General features: G+C 53.8%; 3 protein-coding genes across 4 annotated transcripts; 2 read left to right on the forward strand and 1 right to left on the reverse strand.

Annotated features, from left to right (window-relative positions):
• The first annotated feature begins 889 nt into the window (after positions 1 to 889).
• Positions 890 to 3,786, forward strand: SAMD1 (sterile alpha motif domain containing 1). 2 transcript variants are annotated; one of them, XM_080673482.1, is made up of 5 exons: positions 890 to 1,896; positions 2,301 to 2,595; positions 2,686 to 2,782; positions 2,879 to 2,990; positions 3,085 to 3,786. In XM_080673482.1, exons 1-5 carry the CDS (start codon positions 949 to 951, stop codon positions 3,241 to 3,243), a joined length of 1,611 nt encoding a protein of 536 aa, XP_080529608.1. In that variant the 5' UTR covers positions 890 to 948; the 3' UTR covers positions 3,244 to 3,786. The 2 variants fall into 2 exon arrangements, with proteins under 2 accessions (XP_080529608.1, XP_080529609.1); XM_080673483.1 differs by having other exon boundaries at positions 2,301 to 2,442.
• A 1,809-nt stretch (positions 3,787 to 5,595) lies between these two features.
• On the forward strand, positions 5,596 to 8,701 carry LOC308250039 (UPF0575 protein C19orf67 homolog; the record flags this gene model as incomplete). The annotated part of the gene is made up of 6 exons (XM_080672255.1): positions 5,596 to 5,933; positions 6,781 to 6,925; positions 7,045 to 7,145; positions 7,230 to 7,415; positions 7,767 to 7,901; positions 8,333 to 8,701. 6 exons carry the CDS (start codon positions 5,596 to 5,598, stop codon positions 8,505 to 8,507), a joined length of 1,080 nt encoding a protein of 359 aa, XP_080528381.1. The 3' UTR covers positions 8,508 to 8,701.
• A 2,775-nt stretch (positions 8,702 to 11,476) lies between these two features.
• MISP3 (MISP family member 3) lies at positions 11,477 to 14,260 on the reverse strand. Its single transcript, XM_080672790.1, has 3 exons — positions 12,956 to 14,260; positions 12,393 to 12,466; positions 11,477 to 12,180 (listed from the first exon to the last, which is right to left on the reverse strand). Exons 1-3 carry the CDS (start codon positions 13,521 to 13,523, stop codon positions 12,163 to 12,165), a joined length of 660 nt encoding a protein of 219 aa, XP_080528916.1. The 5' UTR covers positions 13,524 to 14,260; the 3' UTR covers positions 11,477 to 12,162.
• Between the last annotated feature and the right edge of the window lie 6,883 nt (positions 14,261 to 21,143).

The following is a 21,143-nucleotide window of genomic DNA, read 5'->3' on the forward strand; positions in this document are numbered from 1 at the left end:
AGGGGTGACGGAGCGCGTCCCCCTCACCGCCTTCTCAGCGCGAGGCCAAGCGCGCCCAAGGGCCACTGGAGTGGCGACGGCTCAAGGGTTTCTGCGCGCCCAGCAAGCGCGGCAGCCCGGCCCGCGAGCGGCGAGTTCCCGGTAAGTGCGGTCCCGAGAGCGGAGCGCGCCTCGGAGGCGTGGAGATGGGGGCTGGGCGCCGGGGACGTCTGGGTCCTGTGCCCAATGGCTGGAGGGCGGCCGAGCGCCGCCCGTCCGCCCCGCCCGCCCCCTCTCCCCTCCCCCCCCAGCCCTCCCCTCCCCCCCGCCCGCCCGCCGCTTTCCCCCGCCCCCGCCCCGGCGCCAACTCCGCGGCGCCTCCTTAAAAAGCGCGCGGGAGTTGTAAGGGGGGGGTCGGAGTGAGCAAGAGCGCAGGGTAAAGGGGGCGGGCGGGCGGGGGGCCCGGGCTCCACCTTAAAAGCGGGCGCGTGGGGGTGGGAGGGAGGAAGGCGGGCGGCGGGGTGGAGGGAGGGAGGGAGGGAAGGAAGGGGGGCCGGAGTGTCCCGGGCGCAGGGCGCGCGTGCGGCGGCGGCGGCGGCGGCGGCGGCGGCGGCGGGGAGGGGCCGGCTGCGCTCCCCTCCTCCCTCGCATCCCCGGCCCCGCGCGCGCCCAGTAGAAGCGGGTCTGTGTGTGTGTGCGTGCGTGCGAGTGTGTGCATATATATTTTTTCTCTCTTTTCTTTCTCTCTCACTGTTTTCTCTCTCTCTCTCTCGCTTTCTCTCTCTCTCTCTCTCTTTTTTTTTTTTTTTGCAAAGAAACAGCAGCGCCGCCGCCGCTCCGCCGAGGCGCTGCGCCCCCCCGGGGGGGGGAGGAGGAGGCGGGCAGCGGCGGAGGGAGGGGAGCCCGGGAGGGGGGCGCCGCGCTGGGAGGGAGGCAGCGCGCACGGTGCAGCCGGGCCGGGCGGGAGGTATGGCGGGGCCCCCGGCCCTACCCCCGCCGGAGACGGCGGCGGCCGCCACCACAGCGGCCGCTACCTCGTCGTCCGCTGCTTCCCCGCACTACCAAGAGTGGATCCTGGACACCATCGACTCGCTGCGCTCGCGCAAGGCGCGGCCGGACCTGGAGCGCATCTGCCGGATGGTGCGGCGGCGGCACGGCCCGGAGCCGGAGCGCACGCGCGCCGAGCTCGAGAAACTGATCCAGCAGCGCGCCGTTCTCCGGGTCAGCTACAAGGGGAGCATTTCGTACCGCAACGCGGCGCGCGTCCAGCCACCCCGGCGCGGAGCTACCCCGCCGGCCCCGCCGCGCGCCCCTCGCGGGGGCCCGGCCGCCGCGCCGCCGCCCACGCCCGCCCCGCCGCCGCCGCCCGCGCCCGTCGCTGCCGCCGCCCCAGCCCGGGCGCCCCGCGCGGCTGCCGCGGCCGCCGCCACTACAGCGCCCCCCTCGCCCGGCCCCGCGCAGTCGGGCCCCCGCGCGCAGCGGGCCGCGCCCCTGGCCGCGCCGCCGCCCGCGACCGCCGCTCCTCTGGCAGTGGCGCCTCCGACCGGCCCGCGTCGCGCCCCCCCGCCCGCCGTCGCCGCCCGGGAGCCGCCACTGCCGCCACCGCCACAGCCGCCGGCGCCGCCACAGCAGCAGCAGCAGCCGCCGCAGCAGCCACAGCAGCCGCCTGAGGGGGGCGCGGCGCGGGCCAGCGGCCCTGCGCGGCCCGTGAGCCTGCGGGAAGTCGTGCGCTACCTCGGGGGCAGCGGCGGTGCCGGTGGCCGCCTGACCCGTGGCCGTGTGCAGGGGCTACTGGAAGAGGAGGCGGCGGCGCGAGGCCGCCTAGAGCGCACCCGTCTCGGAGCGCTCGCGCTGCCCCGCGGAGATAGGCCTGGACGAGCGCCGACGGCTGCCAGCGCCCGCGCGTCTCGGAGCAAGGTGAGCGCGCTGGGTAGGGAAGGCGCCGCGCGGGTGGCAGGTGCTGGTGAACTTGGTGTTGGGGGTGCAAGTCCCGGGAGGAACCGGGCAGCTTGGGCTTTGCGGCTTCCCTACAGATTCAGCGTGTAGCAACCTTGGTAAGTGACTTAATCTTTCCGAGCCTCAGTTTCCTCTGGTGTAAAACTTAACAACAGTAGCGACCTCTTGGGGTTGAGCGAGTTTAATGAGATTTGGTTACTGGGGGCTTTATTAACACAGAGCTTGGCACGGAGCAAATGTGTAGAAGTTAGTCCGTGTTGATATTAAAAGTGGCTGTTAGGTACACCGCTCAGTCCTGGATCCCAGGGACTGGGCCCATGGCCAGAACAGCTGCTAACTTTGCATGCCTCTCTCCTTGGCACCAGAGAGGTGGAGAAGAGCGACTGCTCGAGAAGGAAGAGGAGGAAGATGATGATGAAGATGAAGATGATGAAGACAATGTGTCTGAAGGCTCTGAGGTACCTGAGGGTGACCGTCCTGCAGGTGCCCAGCATCACCAGCTTAATGGTGAGAGGGGCCCTCAGAGTGCCAAGGAGAGGGTCAAGGAGTGGACACCTTGTGGACCTCACCAGGGCCAGGATGAAGGGCGGGGGCCAGCACCAGGCAGTGGCACCCGCCAGGTGTTCTCTATGGCAGCCATGAATAAGGAAGGGGGATCAGGTAAGGATCCCTCTGGGTGGGGGAGGGAGCCTGGTGGGGAAGAACTAAGCCCCAAGACGAAGTCACAGGCAGATGCTTTTTCTTTTCCAGCCTCTGCTGCCACTGGGCCAGACTCCCCATCCCCCGTGCCTTTGCCCCCAGGAAAACCAGCCCTGCCTGTGGCGGATGGAACCCCCTTTGGCTGTCCGTAAGTTGGGATGTTTGAGACAAGAGGGTGGTGCCCAGGGGTGTGTAACAACCGGAGTAACATCACTGTTCACTGGTTGCCTCTTTTCCATTGCAGTTCTGGGCGCAAAGAAAAGCCAGCTGACCCTGTAGAATGGACAGTGATGGACGTGGTAGAATATTTCACAGAGGCTGGCTTCCCAGAGCAGGCCACAGCTTTCCAAGAACAGGTGAGTTCTCAACCCTCAATTTCCCTTCTCTATCCCAGGGCAGCAGTGGGGGTCTGCTCTGACCCTGTTCTCTGTCTCTCTCTGTCCCACCCAGGAAATAGATGGCAAGTCTCTCCTGCTCATGCAGCGGACAGATGTGCTAACCGGCCTGTCCATCCGCCTTGGCCCAGCCCTGAAAATCTACGAGCACCACATCAAGGTGCTCCAGCAAGGCCACTTTGAGGATGACGACCCTGATGGCCTCCTAGGCTGAATGTCCAGTCTCACCCCTGCCCCTACCCTTTCTAGCCCCATCTTATCCAAGTCCCCTGGAGTCCAGGGGTTGGACTAGGGACACTCTCAGCCCTCATAACAGATTCCAGTGAGGGGCACCCTTCCCTACTCATCTCTTCCCAGTGTCTCCCCAGCACACACATCTGGCATCGAGCACATCCCAGACTTCCTGATGGAGGAGTGTGGGGTGGGACAGGGCCTGCTCATTTCACCCCAGGAAGCCCACCCCCACTGCCACCCCCAATCTAGGACATTTAAAAAAAAAATGGGGGCTTCCTATCTCCCATAGATCTTTAGTTCAGCCAGATGTTTCCTATATAAATGATTTGTTCTGCCTGTTCATTTTGATGGGTGGCCTTTCTTCCCTTCCCCACCAACCAGGCCCCTCCTTGGTCTACCCTCAGCCTCCATCCCCTGGGTGGGGTGAGATCAGTGGGTCTTCCCTACTCTTTCTGTTGGTTGTCGCTCCAGCTGGCTGTATTGCTTTTTAATATTGCACCGAAGATTTTTTAAATAAAGTTTTAAAAAAAAAAAAGAAAAGAAAAGAAAAAAAGGCCAGGAGTCCCATTTTGTCAATGGAGTTGGGGAAGCAGGTATTGGAAGAACTGTACCAGCCTCCTGGGAGAGCCAGGTTAATACTGAATTGCTCTTGAAGGGAAACAGGTAGTGAATGGGCTGCCTTGCAGCGGCTATAATAGTGATTGCTCCAGAAGGACAGGAATGTTTGCTTAGTTCTGTCATCTCCCCATGCCCAGAACAGTGCCTGTAACAGTAGGTGCTTAAATGTTTGTTGAGTGACTGGCCGTTAACTCGGCTTTTGTTTTTTGTTTTTTTAAGGAATTTATTTTTTTAAGTAGGTTTTTATTGATTTCAGAGAGAGGGAGGGAGAGGGAGAGATAGAAACATCAATGATGAGAATCACCTATTGGCTGCCTCTTGCATGCCCCCTACTGAGGATCAGTTATAACCCAGGCATGTGCCCTGACTGGGAATCCAACCATGACCTGGTTCATGGGTTGAAGCTCAGCCACTGAGCTACACCAGCTGGCAGCTTTACAGTGTCTTGTTTCTCTCTGCAGAGCTTGTAAAAATCACTTTACAGATAGGCAACTGGCTCCCTACAGCAAAGACACTTGCTCAGGGTCACACAGGGTGGAATCCAACACCTGTGAGCACTTTACCCAGAATTTAAGTATAATTAAAGTATTTGGCTTCATATGTATATGTCTGGCAGCCTTGCAAGCTACAAAAAACTGTTGGGAGCAGGGGTCTGTTCAGGGTCCATGGCAGGACCTCCAAGCTACAAGGTTCCATAAAAGGAACAAGGGATTGGGTTATCAAATGAGATAGTCCCTCTAAGTTCTAATGCAGTTTCTCTCAACTGCATTAGTTTTTTAATTTATTATGTTAACCCTCACAGGTGGATTTTTTTTCCATTGTTTTTTGTTGTTTTTTGAGAGTGGAAAGGAGGGAGGTGGGGCAGAAAGAGATTGAGAAACATAGATGTGAGCGACATTGATTGGTTGCCTCCCCCAAGTGCCCCAACCAGGATGGAAACTGCAACACAGGTACATGCCCTTGACTTGGAATCGAACTTACACCCTTTCGAGGGCCGAGGCTCTAACCATTAAGCAACCGGTCAGGACAACTCCCATTAGTTGTTTTTTGTGTGTTTTTTTTTTAATATGCTTTTGTTGATTTTGGAGAGAAGAAGGGAGAGGGGTAGTAGAAACATAGATGAGAGAGAAACATGGATCGGCTGCCTCCTGCACACCCCTCCTGGGGATCAAATTGGAAACCCGGGCATGTCCCCTGAATCGGTGACCTTTTGGTTCAGAGGTCCATGCTCAACTACCCTCCGGGCACTCGGTTAGCTTTTAAAATAGATTCCGGCCTGAAGTCGGAGGCTCTGCGGGTGGGAGCAGGTGTCTTCCTTTATATTTCTGCGCTCCAGGGCTTGAATGCGCTGCAGAGACCCCCTCCTCCCTAGGAAACTACCTCCAAGAGAAAGGCGGTGGCCTCCAGACCGCACCCCAAAAACATAATCTCCCCAATGCCGGCCCAGGTCGCCCCTACTCCACCTCCGTTGGTAGATTGCTGGAGCGCGCGCTCAAGCGGACCCCAGCAGCGCGCCCCTCCTACGTGTTGAAATTCAAACGAGGTGAACTCCGCGCGGTGCTCTGCCGCTGGCAGAGCGGTCGAGGCAGGAGTGAGGTGGACGGTGCTGCGCTCCCATCCAGGGCGAATCAGAGGTTCCCAGGCGGCGTCGAACCCGTGGCCAACCGAGGTGGTGTAGACTTAAAGGTCTCAGATCCCTTCCTCCAGCCCCACAATGGCTACGGAGCAGTGGTTCGTGGGGCCGATCCTCCCCAGCGGCACTGGGGAAACGCTGCCCCAGGACGACTTGGAACCTGAGGCTCAACCCTGCGGAGACCCCTCGTGGTCGGCGCCCTCTGGCCGACCTGGGGACCCAGCCCAAGTGGAACCGGAGGATGTCCAGGGGCAACTGCCCAAGGCCTCCTCTTCCACGCCTTCCCCAGAGCCTCTGGCCCCGGGACCGGGACCCACACCTCCTCGCCTACCCTTGGACACCTTGTTCAGCCCCATCACGGAACAACTCCGCTACCTGCTCAAGAAGGCAGATGATTTCCAAAGCTACTTGCTCTACAGGTAGTGCTGGACAGAGTTTCAGGGTCCCGTACATAAGGAAACAGGAGAGAGGTGACTGGATAGGCAGGTGGAACACACCAGAGTTGCAAACTTAAAAGCATTAGGAGCTAGAGGCAATGAATGAAGTTAGCTGATTAGGAATCTAATTTGGAAGAGTGATGAGGGCTGTGTACTATTTGGGGTTGCAGGGGTGGGCAAACTTTTTGACTTGAGGGCCACAATGGGTTCTTAAACTGGACCGGAGGGCCGGAACAAAAGCATGGATGGAGTGTTTGTGTGAACTAATATAAATTCAAAGTAAAGGAGCGGAGGGGAGAGCAAGAGAACCAGATAGAACAGCTGGATCCGGCCCGCAGGCTGTAGTTTGCCCAAGGCTGGTAGGGAGTACCTGCTATTATGTGGGCACCAGTTTGCCAAATCTCTAGGACTTTTTTCTGTTTTTAACTGAAGGCTTAGGTTTTGGAACCTGGGCAGCCTAAACAAAACCCATCTGAGCCAGATTTGGCCCGCTGGCTACCAGTTTGAGACCAAAAGGGAGAATGTGATTCCAGCCCAAGGAAAAAGGGACTGATTCTGGGAGGCTGTTTAAACCCTAGGTTTCTGGGTTCCACCCTGCAAAAAATGTCATGGGACTCGGGTGTCAGCATTTTACCAGGTGTTCCAAATAGTTGTGAGGCAGGGTTGTCCTGGAAGATGCTCTGACAAAGAAAGACCTGGAGTGGGGGTAGGAGGTGGGAGTGGAGAGGGTGTACTGGAGGTCCAGACCAGGGATAAAAGTGGGGGGCTGGGTAGAATGGGAGAAATGAGGGGTGATAAGAGATTCTAAGCAAAGGTCGTCTCCCTTCAGCAGGGACCGAGTTCAGAAGGAACAGTTGGCAAAGGCCATGCCCACCTTCTTAAAGATGTGTGAACCCTACTTCCTGTACCTGGAGGCAGCTGCAAGGAGTGTGCCTCCCATCTATGGACCCCTGCAGGAGCTGGTTCGAAAGGGGGTGTGTGGGGGCAGTTCCCTAGACCCCTTTTGTCATCCCTCAGGCCTGGGGGAGGGTGGGGGAGGGGCAGGTGCTCCTGGCAGGCCAGCTAATCTTATGATGCCTCCTCTTCCATGCAGCTGTTGGAGATCTCCCAGCAGCTGACCCTGCGACTAGAACAGCTGGTGCTCATGTATGCATCCTTTGGGTTTGTGGAACTGGAAGAGACAGATCCCCTAAGGTAATAGGGTGGGAGATCGGGATTGGTAGAGGGTAGAAGGGTCTGGGGCACAACCTCCTTCCCCACTCTCCCATCTCTTCCCAGCATCTCCTGTTTCTTCTGTGGGAAGTTCTCCATCAGCCCTTCCCACGAGGTGTCCATCTTCAGATACTGTGCCCCTGCTGCCTACACCACCAGCCGCTTCCCCCGGTACCTCTATAAGAAGATGCGCTGGAACCTGGAAACTACCCCAGACCCCAGCAGCCGGGGGCAAAATTCCCATGTGGATTAGTGAGTCCCCTTACCAGAATCAAAGTCCCTACCCCCTCTATGGAGAATGACATTATGGGCCTCTGAACCACCACCACCACCACCACTGAGGTGTGGAAAGTCAAACAGGAAACCAAGGACCTTTGAAAGGCCATCCTTGCCTTTTAAAAAATTCATCCCCCAATCAAAATAAAAGTCCTCATCTTAAAAGTAGTCTGGCAGAGAGAAAAGGCCTCAGTATTATGTCACATCCCTATCTGAGAACTTGAAGGCAACTTCTGATGAGTTTCTACCTCACCTCCAAAATTAAAGCCCTCAACTGAAGAAGCTAGGAAACTGCTCACTCGTAATTGCTGCCTCTTCCCCTCCCAGCTACTTCCTGTGCTATCGAGATACATGGGAAGACACAGGCAAGAGTCCGGCCAATTCTTGTCCCCAGATTCAGAAGCTGTGGTCCATCGGCCGATGGGTGCCCCTAGGACCAGCTGAAGATGATCTTTATTCCTGGTAGGAGCTAGGGCCATGGCAAGGTGGGCATGGGCTCTGGAGGGAGGGGCAGAACCCTACCAAAGACCATCTACCTCCCCCAACATTGTTTCCCTTGGTAATAACGATAGCATTTTATTATGTTCTAAAAACTGCTTTATGTAAAACCCATTTAGGTCTATACTACTAGCCCATTTTTACAAAGAAGGAAACAGGTGCCCAGAGAGGTTACCTGCCCAAGGGCCCACAGCAGCTAGATGACTGGTCAAATGAGGGATGCTTAGTTCAGCCTACCAGAACTAGTACCCTCTAGGTTTCTCATCAACAAGGAAACCACTTTCCCTCACCAGCTGAAACAAAGCCTCTTTCAGTCCCAGCCTCTCACCCAAGGGGAGAGGCTCCCGAGAAGCAGAGGGCGCTCACGTCCAGCCCTGTCTGTCCTGGGCCCCCAGGATTTTGTGCCCGCAGCCGTCCGGAGATTACCAGCAGCTGCTGACCATCGGCTTCGAGGAGCCATCTCACATGCTAGCCACCGACCTGCTGGTGCAAATCCTCACAGGCCAGGCAGGCCCGGCGCGGCCCCCGAGCGCGGCCGGGCCCACAGCGTGGGACACACAGGGGTCCTGAACCTGGGAAAGGGTAGGAGCTGAAGCTTGACAGTTCCAAACTCCAAGAGAGGGGCAGGGCAAGGGAGGGGCTCACTCGTTCTCCAAGGGCAGCTCGGCCTCACCTTCTAAGGGGTCAGGCCGCGCTGGTCCATCCACACTGGGTCTGCCCCGGCCGCGGGGCCCTGCGTGCGGATACACCATTTTTGTGTCAAATAAAAGAAAGAGGCCACAAACTCAGAGTCCACTCTCGAGCGCCGCTCCCCTCCTCTCGGGCGATGAAGCCTCGCCTACTCGCGCAGTCTTCTGGGAAATGTAGTTTTTGTAATAAAACCGTGTTCCGTGGACGGGCGGACCAGAGTTCTGGGCATGTGCAAAGGCGTACGTGCAGCAAAAAGGGAAGTAGCGGTGCTTGTCAACAACCGGAACCCAGAAAACCGCAACTTTTGGGTAGCCGGGAAACTCTACACCCGTTGGGGGCGAGGGGGGGTGGTATGTATGTGTGAGAAGAGACCCCCAGGGTCACGCCCACTTGCCTATTTTGACCCGGAAGTGATTTATTTGAAACGTAAAACACCTTATTTCCAGATGTGCCCCAGGATAAGAGTTCTTGATTAGTTTCCTAATAGCCAAGATTAGATCTTGTAGCTTTTGGGTCCCGGACCGGGTAGGTCGCTGTACCCCGCGGTATGTCCTGGGCGCAGGTGAGGTGGGAGAGCCGCAAAGAACTACAACTTTGGATCTCCAAAGCCTCACCCAACCTTGGACTGGAGGGGAACCCCAGGTTGAGACAGTTGGACTCACCTGTTCAAAGCTACAGCGAGCAAGTAGCGGAGCCTGGACCTGAGCTGGGTTCTTGTCATCGCAACTGGTCCCTGGCGAGGTGAGGGGTGCCATTCCTGGCCATGTGTCACTTAGCTGCAAGTTACGCCCTTTAAACTAAGAAATGCCTTTTGGTCTCCTCCACCCCCGCATTTTCAGAGGAGAGACCTAAAGTCCTGCTCTGATGCTTTGAGCAAGGCACTCGCTTACCTAATAGTCCCTGGCACATTGTATTTATAAGCCCCACTGTACAGATGACACAAACGGATATGAGGGGTTAAGTGAATCAGGATTGGACACCAAAACCCTTGTTTTGGGGGGAATGGGGCTTTTTTTGGTGACAATTTCTGATTGTATCAAGGATTGTTTAATCCACATTCCAGGTCCGAATGAATTCAAAGGGGTTCTGAAGCTACCTAATACTAAAAGCTCCTGTGAGATTTCTCCCAGCTGTAGAACTCTATAGACTAGCCTGGTTCAATAGAAATATAAGGTGTGAGTCATGTGTAATTTCAAATTTTATAGTAGCCACACTTTTTTAAAAGGCCAGACTAATTTTAGTGAAATTTTTAATTAACTCAGTATCTCCAAAATATTATTTCAACATATAATCAATATAAGAAAATATTAATGATCCCGGCCGGCTTGGCTTGGTGTTTCAGTTTCGACCTATGAACCAGGAGGTCACTGTTTGATTCCCGGTCAGGGCACATACCCGGGTTGTGGGTCAGTCTCTCTCTCTCCCCTTCCTCTCTGAAATCAATAAAAATATATTTAAAAAAAATAAAGTATTAATGAGATATTCCCCCCTTTTTTGGTACTAAGCCTTTGAAATCTGGTATTTTACACTTACAGTACATCTCAATTCTGATTAGCCACATGCAGCTTTAGACTGTCTCCCATAAGGCAAGTACACAGGCCACTTAAGACTAATGGTTTCCAGTGGGTGATGGCAGTACTGGGAGAGGAAGGAAACAGGCTTGATTTCCTGGGTCCTATTCCTGGAGAACTGTCTACACCCATGAAACTCCAACTTTAGCATCCCTGAGAATTACATGGAAGTTTTGATCCAGTTTGGGATGGGGCCCAAGCATGTGTATTTTTAACAAGTTCCCAAGCAGTGCCAGCCTACCTTGAGAACTTCTGGCCTATATCTACATCATGGCTCTCAAACTTGGCTCCATGTTGGAAGCACCTGGGGAGCTTTACTGATGCCGAGGCCTCCCTCAGAGTCTGATTTGCTTGGCATAAGGGTGCCTCTGATTTTAACTTGCAGGAGCGTTTAAGAAACAAGGTCCATACTTAAGCCACCCCGTCAACTCCTTACATGCTTAGTTCTTAGCTGCCCTTCTGGGAATTAACTGGCTCTGGGTGTTTCCATTTCCACCTCGGCAGTGCTGACCTTCCTACCTTTCTCTCTCAACCTCTCATAGTCATTGTCAGGTACGAAGTCAGTGTGCTGATGATGGGGTCAGGTGGTGGGCTGAGCTGCTGTTGGCGTGCAATGCTGTATGAGCAAGCATTCTTCCATCCTTCATTAACCATTTGTTGTCCCTATGCAGGTTCCAGCCTGTTGCTAGACTCAGGGTATACAGAGTTGGACAAATCCAGGAGTTTAAACAATTATTCTAAAAATGTTCCCCGAGTCTCAAGCATTTCTGAGTCTCACTGCACCCTAAGAAGCTGGTACACTAAAACCACAGAATATAACTGCAGAGACTTGGGGTGTTCACAGAATTTCAAGTCCATTCAAGGGGAACAGAGAGAATGAACCACAAGCCCTACTGCAGACAGGTGTTGCTTGCTGTCTCCTCCTGCACACACACACACACACACACACACACACACACGCACACTCACCCTATTTTAAAAGTTTTCTAAATAGTCACAATTATTTAAAGTTTAGTAGATTCTCTTTTAAAGCCCCGGTTTCCATTACTTTTGAGAAACAGAAGCTCTGGCACCACTTAACCCACTCATTGGTAGCACTGCTGTGTTGGAGGCACATTTACTTACCAGCCCGTTGAACCTAGGCATTTTGTTTTCAAGCACCCCTCATCTCTCTCCTTAATATTTGCCTGGGGCCACAGGCATGTGAGGTGTGCAATCACTGGCCTTGTGTGCCCTGCTAAGGAGATTGTACCCTCATTTTTTTCTTTTTCTTCTTTTGTGGTTATTGTTTACATCCCAAGGGCAGGAACAACCTCTTATCACTTCTGTCTAGCCAGCGCCCAGCGCAGAGCATGCTGCTGGCAGCAATAAATGTTGACGAAGTCTGGAAAGGAGGGCGTGAGGTCATTGATCCGAATGCCGCAGTCTGCGCCCGCGCCGCCAGGGGGCATAAGGAACCGGGCAGGGCCGTGGGAGACCAGCAGCCCAGGAACCGCGCATTGAGGGCACATTCCGCCTTACCGTCGGCGCCTCCGGCTGCTTTCTGCTCCGCTCGCCACGCTTCCGCATCACCCAGACCAAGAGGACCCAGAATAAAATAGCCTGCACTACCCAGAAAGAAGGGACTTTATTGGGGAATGGGGAAGCTGAGGCGGTGACCCCAGTCAAGGCCGGAGGGAGAGGCTAGCTCGGTTTTCAGTTAGGTGGAGAAGGGCTGAACAGTTTCATTGGTTAGGTTGTTGTAGTGGTATTTGCCAATGGAAAATTACAGTTTTGTAGCAGAAACTAATCAATTTCACAAAATGAAGTTCAAGGATGGGCTGGTAGATTTCATCTTCCCTGGCGCAGACCGCTGGTCCTTCTTCAGGACTTCTGCTTATCCGGAGAGCACTCTTGGGGTCCTCTTGTCCGGGTCCTCTGACGGGCATGTTACTTTCGGCCGGGGATCCCAGCCTGCTCTAACCTCAAGGCTTCCGCTCCTCCTGGGAAGAAGAGCCAGTCAGAACGCCCAGGAGTAGGGTGGGGCGGTTTGGGCCCCAGGACCACCTCCTCATCAGCCCGGAGCCGCTCCGGGAACTTTGTGTCCTTGCCCAGAGGGACTTCCCAGGGGGCGCGGGGATGTGCTTTCTTGGGCCCAGCGTCCTGGTGCCGCCGGGGCGTGTGGTGGGGGAAAGAGTGATAAAGGGGAACCCACCTGCTCCAGGCCATTCTCTGAAGCCTTTCTGCGGGGAGGCCAGATCACCGCCAGTTTTCCATCGCCCCTGATCGCTGCGGGGAAAGGGGCACTCAGTCGGCGTCGCTCCTCCTCTCACCAGCCGGAGGCGGCCGGGACAAAGGAGTCAGGCCGCACCCCTTAAACACACACAGGTGTTCACACACACACACACCACCGTCCCCTGGAAGCTTCTATTCTGAGGGAGGAGGGACGCGAAAATTCAGGACGATCTGGGAGTGGCAGAACCCAGGAAGGGTTTCCTGGGACCCCAAAAACAGGAAGACATCTGAATCTTCCCTTCCCCCACCGCGATCCTAGATGAGGTGTATCTGGGATGACCATTCCAAGTAGGGAGTGAAGCACAGAGAGTGGGCAGCCCAGAAGGGGTGAACAGGGAACGGAAAGTTGAGAGGGGGCCCCAGGTATCTGGGAACCAGGGGAAACCCCCCCAGAGAGCTAGAAAAGGGGCCACTGGAGTTGGGCAGTCAGTGAGAGCGGTTGGAGCCCTGGGGAGCCCCGGCGTCCCGGTGCGGGTGGCTTACTCATTAGGCTTGGCGCGGGCTCCTTGACCTCGGCGGTGCCATAGACGCTAAGCCTCTGGCGCTGCAGCTCCCGCTCGCGCTCCTGCGCCTCGCGCACCTCCTGCTCCAGCAGCGACGGCGCGATGGGCGGCGGTGCGCGCGCCAGCACCGCGCACCGGCTCTGCACGGCCAAATGCGACAGGCTTACTGGCTCCCTCAGCCGCTGCGGACCCGCGCCGTCCTCCGCTGCGGGCGAGGAGCCGCACCCACCGGCGGCCTCGAAGAAGCGTTTGAGTTCGCCCAGCGGCTGCGGAGGTGGCCGGGGGCGCGGTTCCGGGAGCGCAGGGCGCGCTAGCGCCGCCTGCCGGTGAGCCTCCCGCTCGATGTCTCGCTGCATCTGCGCGCCCGCTCGCGCGCGCTCCACGGCACGCGGGAGCGCGGGGCCCGGGCCTGGCAGGCAGAGCACCGGCCGCAAGCGCAGCTCGACGAGTTCGCGGCCCGTGCGGCCCGGGCTCAGGCCCCGGCTCCGGCGCAGGCTTTCCTCACGTTCGCAGCTGCGGCGGATTTCGCGCTCGATGGGCGTCTCCATGAGCGGCTATTCTGGGGGCTGTTAGGGGGAGTATCCGGGCGCAGGAGAAAACGCTGCTGGGGAGCTTCCGAGTCTAACCCGGAGGAATAGGTCTCGCGACCCCGACTTGTACACTGCCCCGGGACCCGCGGCGCTTCGCGCTTCGGCTGGCTCGGAGTCGTCGCTGCCTGGCCCAGGAGTCTCACAGCTCCCAGGTGGGCATGGCCCGGGAGCTCTGCGCCCTGCCCCGCTGATGGCTGAAGGACTTCGCTAGCTTGCTCGGGGGTCTCCGCGTCCCGCTCTGCAGAGGGCACGGGTTCCTCGCCACCTGGCCTGGGCACCGCGGTGACCTGTCCAGGCCCAGGGACTTCGCTGTCTGACCCTGGGGGCTCTCGGCCCCGCGCTTCCGGCGACCCCAGGGCGCCACTCTCCGGCCTGGGAGCCTTGGTGTCGGGAATTGAGAGCTGAGAGCAGCCCAGAAGCCTGAGTTTTCAGCGCCGGAGTTTTGATGCCCACAGCTGGGACACAGTGCCCTGCGCGGCACCTGTGACCGAAGTCTCCGCCCGTGGATTCCAGGGCGTCGCCCGCACCGCCGTTTCTCTGACCCGCCTCTGGCCTCCCAGAACGGCCCCTCGGGGTAGGGCAGGGCCGGGCACCTCCCCCTGCACCTGCCCAGAGGGCTCGGGCCCCGCCCTGGCCCCGCCCTCGGGGCCAGAGCGCCACGGCGGGGCACCGGATTTTGTCCACTGGCGCGTTTCGGGTCAGCTCAGGGCACTGGACTTCCCTAGACTCGATCCACTACCTGGGGGAGGGGGACAGTTTGGGTGCCGTTTCACACACTGGGCGCCACCCTGGCACCTTTTCATCCCCATGTCCCTGGAGGCGTGGCCCCAGCCATACACCGAGCTGGGCCTCTGAGACACTGGCCCTCTGGTAGGGGTATCCCCAGAAGACATCGTTCTGGGGCCTTGCCAGCCCCCGCCCAGCCGGTGCCAGAGAGCAGCGACGCCCCTGGCCTCTGGGCTGTCCATCACGTTCCACCCCTGCGGCGCACAGCTCAGGCTGGAGGGGGCGCCAGGAGCATGGGCGACAAGTTCCTGGGCTCAGCTAGGCTCCCAGCGGTGGCCACTCGCGCCAAGCTCATATATTTCTTTCCTTCACCTTCTCCCGGAAAAGTCCTCAAAGTATCCTTGGCCAACTGCATTCCTAGACGAAGGGAAGAAGGAGGGACAGGCCCGGTGCGCCCATGGTTCAGCAGAGTGACTGCGTTTGAAAGGCAGTCATCTTGGGCTCAGCCAGCTGGGAGGCCCAGAGAGGGATCCAGACTTGCAGGAGGTAGCAGCTCCCTGAAGCTAGGGCCAGATCCTGGCCCTCCCGCTGGGAGATCCACTCCCATGGACATTGACAATTCTTTTCCCCAGGCTCTCTCCAAATCTGCCCTCCTGCCCTGACCATTCTAGGGTGACCAGGAAGAAAGCTGTAATTACCTAGAGAAAGTGGTGGGGCTACCCAGCCTCAGAAACCCCATTCCTTCCCCCAACTCTGCCTTCCCAACTCCTTTCTCTTTCCACTCTCTCATTCAGCTCTCTCCTGGGTTGCAATCTCAAACTACTGCTCTCCTCCCTCTGACCATCTGACCTCCTTCTTCCCTCTGACCCCATTGGCCTAATTGGAATTGGGCTCACCTGCGTTCCATCCCACTGAACCTGAGCAAGGTACCAGCCTCCTCCAAGGCTCAGTTTCCTTGAGAGGTGATGAAGATTAAAGCTGTGCTTCTGGGAAGAGTTGTCTCTACAGTGGCCTCTCTGTTTTATCACCTCTGGCCCTCCTCCAGCCATGCTAATTCTGCCCCCATACCACTGAGCTTTCTCCATCCAAGGACACTGATGACATTCATTTGTCAAACCCAGCCACTGGCTCCCCTCTGACTTCCTCTCTAGCTCCTTGATCTCCAGGAATACCACCTCTCCTGGTTTTCCTCCTACCTCCAGAGCACCCCTTTTCAGACTTCTGTTCATCTACATCCACAGGCTTCTTTCCCCTCTGGCTTCTATTGGGGTTGGCTAATGGGGAGAGGAGAGTGAGGTCAGCATGTTAATCCCTGGTGCCCTCAGATGGACAAAGTTGGCTGTGTCACTCCACTGTAGGTAGCAGCTCTGCACAGCTTGATATCTCTCTCTCTCTCTCTCCTCTCTCTTTCCTCTTTCTCCCTCTCTCTAAGGCCAAGGTGTGGTATGAGCTCCTGGCTTCTAACCCAGGGTGTGAACAATGCTTTGATTGTCTCCCTACACCTCTGTAAACCGACTCTATTAATTTCTCATCCATTACTCAGTTTGAGCGCACAATCTCTTTCCTGCTAGCACCAGGACCCTCACAAATCCCAGTCTCATGCTTTAAACACCATCTCTCTGCTGTTGTATCCCAAATTTACAACTCTAGCTTTGACGTTTCCCCAGGGTTTGGGACTTATAGCCAACAGTTTCCAGTCTAATAGCTATGTCAAACTGAACACTTTCAAAACTGAACTCTTGGTTTCTTCCAACTCTACTCCTCCTTATGTATGGTAACTCACCCATTCTGATTTTCATGCCCCAAATCTAGGTCTCGGCCTCAATTTCTCTCTTTCCCTCAGCCACCCTTCCCCCTTCAATTCATCTGGATTGGATTGCTGTTGGCTCTGCCTTCAAAACATTCTGAATTTGTCCACTTCACCCTCATCCCAGCCACTTCACCTTCCTCCAATGGCTCTCCACCAAACTTAGAAGAAAAATTCAAGCTCCCTACCCCAGGCCAAAGGCTCTGCCCACTTCTCAGTTCTCTTAACATTCTCTCCCTCGATCATTCATTTGTTCTAGCCTTGGGCTTCCCTGTATCCCCACCTCAGGGCCTTTGCACTTGACTTTCCTTCTTCCTGGAATGACTCATTACATGGCTGGCTTCTACTATTTAAGTCTGGGCTCTAATGTCACTTCTTCAGACAAGTGGTCCCTGGTCATCTAGCCTACATCACCAACAGCCCTTCTCCATAACTCTACCCCTGTGGTTTTCTGTAACTCACCTTATATTGCATTTATCAGCAATCACCTTTATTTATTTGTTAATTGTATATTATCTATCTCCCCCCAATAGAAGGTGAGCCACGTTACTTTTTGGTTTGTCTTGCTCACCTCTATACCCAACACCCTAGGCCTAGGACAGTGCTTAACACACAGCAGTTACTTAAGAATTATTATTGCATGATACTTACTAGGCCTACATCAATGTTGGGAATAAGGAAATAAATCAGACTTGCACATCGCTATTGAGTTTGAAATTGAGAGACAGACACAATTATAAACAGTCTTGCCTCAATGTGGAATCCAGGACAAGAGTACAAAGGAAAGCCTATATACTATACATCTGAATCGTTAACAGTTATAACATTGTTAACCTGGAAATAAAGGCCAAAGTGAGAGGCAAACGCATTTATTTGAGATCCAAAAGAATAGCTATTTGGGAAGCACTGATCCAGACAGAAACCCAACCAGTGTTCCGATTAGGAGACAAAGGCAAGGGATATTTATGAGAAAGGGAAGGTGAACAATTCTAGCAATGAAAGGAATGCATTTCTATTGGTGCAGATGAGCTAACATAGTGATACTAATTCTAAACTATGTTTTAAATTTTCAGTCCTGTAGTCATTTGTTCAGTAGTCATATATCTGCTTTGTTGTTGTCTTTGCAAACAGTTCTTTGGGGGCACAATGTTGCTTTAGGCCCAGTCTGAAGGTTATTTTGCATCCTGTTGTGTGTGTTGTTTTTTTTTTTCCTTTTAATATATTTTTATTGATTTCAGAGAGGAAGGGAGAGATAGAGATAGAAACATCAATGATGAGAGAGAATCATTGATCCACTGCCTCCTGCTCACCCTCTACTGGGGATTGAGCTGGCAACCCAGGCATGTGCCCTTGCCCAGAATCAAACCTGGGACTCTTCAGACCACAGGCCAGCGCTCTATCCACTGAGCCAAACGAGCTAGGGCTTTTGCTTCTGTTTTAACATTCCAAAGGTTTGAGGGGAAAAGACACGAAAGGCAATTCCTTTAGGGTGGCTGCTCTGGCTCCATTTTAAAGTGGCTCCATTGATATAATTATTATTGTTGTTATTACATTTATAAAACCAAAGTACAGCCCTGGCTGGTTTGGCTCAGCAGAGGGAAGAAGGAAGAAGGAGGTCAGATGGTCAGAGGGAGGAGAGCAGTAGTTTGAGATTGCAAGCCAGGAGAGAGCTGAATGAGAGAGTGGAAAGAGAAAGGAGTTGGGAAGGCAGAGCTGGGGGAAGGAATGGTCAGAGTTGGACAGATTATTGGGGGTTAATAATTATATAAATGAATTAGCTCCACTTATATAATTATTATTGTTGTTATTACATTTATAAAACCAAACTACACCCTTCAGCTGGTTGGCCTGCGGACTGAAGGGTCCCAGGTTTGATTCCAGTCAAGGGCACATGCGTGGGTTGCAGGCTCAATCCCCAGTAGGGGGCATGCAGGAGGCAGCCGATCAATTATTCTCTTTCATCATTGATGTTTCTATCTCTCTCTCCCTTCTCCCTTCCTCTCTGAAATCAATAAAAATATTTAAAAAATCAAACTACAAGCACTTAAATGAAATATATTCTTGACTCTGAAAGGTGAGAACAACCCATATATCCATTAACACTGAATTAATAAATAAAATATGGTCCATCCATAGAGTGGAATATTATTCAGCCATAAAAAGGAATAAAGCACTTATTTATACGGCAACATTGTGCTGAGTGAAAGAAGCCAGATACAAAAGGCCACATGTTGTATGATTCCATTGATATAAAATTTCCAGAACAGGCAAATCCGTAGAAACAGAAAACAGTTTGGTGGTTGCCAGAGGCTGGGGGAGAAAGAATGGGGAGTGACTGCTCAGGGGGGCAGGATTTCCTTTTGGGGTGATGAAAAAGTCCTGGAATTTAGATAGTGGTAAAAGTTGCACAATATTGTGAATGGACTAAATGTCACTAATGAGAAATTTTATGTGTATTTTACCACAATTAAAAACTAATTTTAAAAATATGGTCTGGAGAAACCAAGATGGCGGCATAGGTAAGCACCTAAACTGCTGCCTCGCACAACAATTTCAAAACTACAACTAAAAGACAGAACGGACACCATCCAGAAACACAGGAAAGCTGGCTGAGTGAAAATTCTACAACTAGAAGGAAAGAGAAAAGCTCACAGAGAATTGGAGGTACGGCAAAGGGTCTTTGTGCGCGCAGAGAGCAAGGGCGGCTGAGAGCCTGGCTGACTTTCTCTGGTGGAAGGGGGAAGGAAGCCCTGACCACACTGAACCCCAGTTCTGACTGCACTGAACCCCAGTCCTGGGCGAAACCCCGTGGACCCAGGCTCATACAGGGGGCGTCTGGACTGTCAGGTAGAGAGAAAGGCACCCGGAGACTCGGAGACCCGGGGGAGACCCAGGGGAGCCCCGGTGGGAAGGGGTCTGGAGGCGCACACGCCAGTGTGCACAAAGGCTGCAGAGGTTGCCACAGGCTTTCCCTAGCAGAAGGGAGTCCGAAGCTCCTGACTGCACTGAACCCCAGTTCCAGGCGAGCCCCTGGGGACCCACGCTCTTGTGGGGGGAATCTGGACTCTCGGGCGGAGATTCGGGAGCCGGGAAGGCAGAGGTCTGGAGGCATGCGCGCGCTCACAAGGGCAAGGCTAACAGGAAGCCAAGACTGTCTGCTCTGCCCTGAGACTCCACCCCATCCAAACTGAGCACAGAGGCTATTGCAATTTGGCAAGTCTAATCCTATAAGGCTGTCTCCAACACCGAACTTCTCCCAGCGTAGACACAGCTGATCCTTACAGCCAATGGCCTGGAGGTCAATTCCTCCCAGTGATACCAACAATCAAGACTTAACTACAACAAGGCTGTACACACAGTCCACAAAGGGGTGCACCAAGAGTGTCCACCTCAGGTTAACTGGGAAGGCCGACCCACTGGGCCATATAGGAAACCTAGCACACAAATCTACCCTACCAACCCAGGGAAGCAGTGAAAATGTGGCGTCAAAGAAACAGATCACAAATGAAAGAAATGGAGGAAAACAAATGACTGGATATAGAATTCAAAACCACGGTTATAAGGCTTTTCAAGAATATCCTAGAAAAGGCAGATAAATATAACGAGACCCTCAAAGATATGAAAAAGGACCAACTGGAAATTAAACATACACTGACTGAAATAAAAAATATTATACAGAGACCCAACAACAGACTAGAGGAATACAAGAATCAAGTCAAAGAATTGAAATACAAAGAAGCAAAAACACTCAGCCGGAAAAGCAAAAGGAAAAAAGAATCCAAAAAGTTGAAGATAGTGTAAAAAGCCTCTGGGACAACTTCAAGCGTACCAACATCAGAATTATGGGGGTGCCAGAAGAAGAGAGAGAGCAAGATACTGAAAACCTATTTGAAGAAATAATCACCGAAAACTTCCCCCACCTGTTGAAAGAAATAGACTTACAAGTCCAGGAAGCGCACAGAACCCCAAACAAAAGGAATCCAAAGAGGACCACACCAAGACACATCATAATTAAAATGCCAAGAGCAAAAGACAAAGAGAGAATCTTAAAAGCAGCAAGAGAAAAACAGTTAGTTACCTACAAGGGAGCACCCATACGATTGTCAGCTGATTTCTCAACAGAAACTATGCAGGCCAGACGGGAGTGGCAAGAAATTTTCAAAGTGATGAATAGCAAGAACCTACAACCAAGATTACTCTACCCAGCAAAGCTATCGTTCAGAATTGAAGGGTAGATAAAGAGCTTCACAGATAAGAAAAAGCTAAAGGAGTTCATCACCACCAAACCAGTATTATATGAAATGCTGAAAGGTATTCTTAAAGAAGAGGAAGAAGAAAAAAGTAAAGATAAAAATTATGAACAACAAATACATATCTATCAACAAGTGAACCTAAAAATCAAGTGAATTAAAAACCTGAGGAACAGAATAATCTGGTGAATATAATAGAATCAGGGGCATAGAAAGGGAGTGGACTGTTAATTCTCAGGGGGAAAGGGGTATGGGGGGGTTCAGGAAGAGACTGGACAAAAATCATACACCTATGGATAAGGACAGTGTGGGGGAGGTAAGGGCAGAAGGTGGGGTGGGAACCGGGTGGAGGAGAGCTATGGGGGGGAAAAGGAGAAACAATTGTAATAATCTGAATAAAGATTTATTTAAAAAAATATATGGTCTCTCTTTATCATGGCAAATACACTTTTAGAATGACCTAGAAGGCCAGGTTTAATGGACATTTTGAATCCCTAGGAGTTTTGTACTAGAATGTGGGGTACAGGGAACCCCAGTCCTCAGTCTGGCCCCCTTTGCTTCCCATCTCCAACTCTGCCCTGTATGGCAAGGAACCTTGTGCAGGTGCCTCGGGACCCTGTCCTACATGCCCCAGCTCTTTCCTCACCCTTCTCCCTACAGCTGCTCTTGGACACTTCTGGGGTCAGGGTACAGGAAGTGGCAGGGTGAGGCACACCCTGGCTGCGTGGTCGGCCTTCAGGAAACTGAAAGCTTTCTCAGTGAGCTCAAGACCACTGGGGCAGCCCTGGCTGGGTG

This window comes from Plecotus auritus, assembly GCF_963455305.1.
Source record: "Plecotus auritus genome assembly, chromosome: 6".
Lineage (NCBI taxonomy): Eukaryota > Metazoa > Chordata > Mammalia > Chiroptera > Vespertilionidae > Plecotus > Plecotus auritus.

Excerpts from the sequence above, each read along its gene's own strand:
- SAMD1 (XM_080673482.1), top strand. The coding sequence starts at position 949 with ATGGCGGGGCCCCCGGCCCTACCCCCGCCGGAGACGGCGGCGGCCGCC. Across the intron at positions 1,897-2,300 it reads CCCGCGCGTCTCGGAGCAAG|AGAGGTGGAGAAGAGCGACT; the intron begins GTGAGCGCGCTG and ends CCTTGGCACCAG. Across the intron at positions 2,991-3,084 it reads CCACAGCTTTCCAAGAACAG|GAAATAGATGGCAAGTCTCT; the intron begins GTGAGTTCTCAA and ends TGTCCCACCCAG.
- MISP3 (XM_080672790.1), bottom strand. The coding sequence starts at position 13,523 with ATGGAGACGCCCATCGAGCGCGAAATCCGCCGCAGCTGCGAACGTGAG. Across the intron at positions 12,467-12,955 it reads GCCCGCGCCAAGCCTAATGA|CGATCAGGGGCGATGGAAAA; the intron begins GTAAGCCACCCG and ends CTTTCCCCGCAG.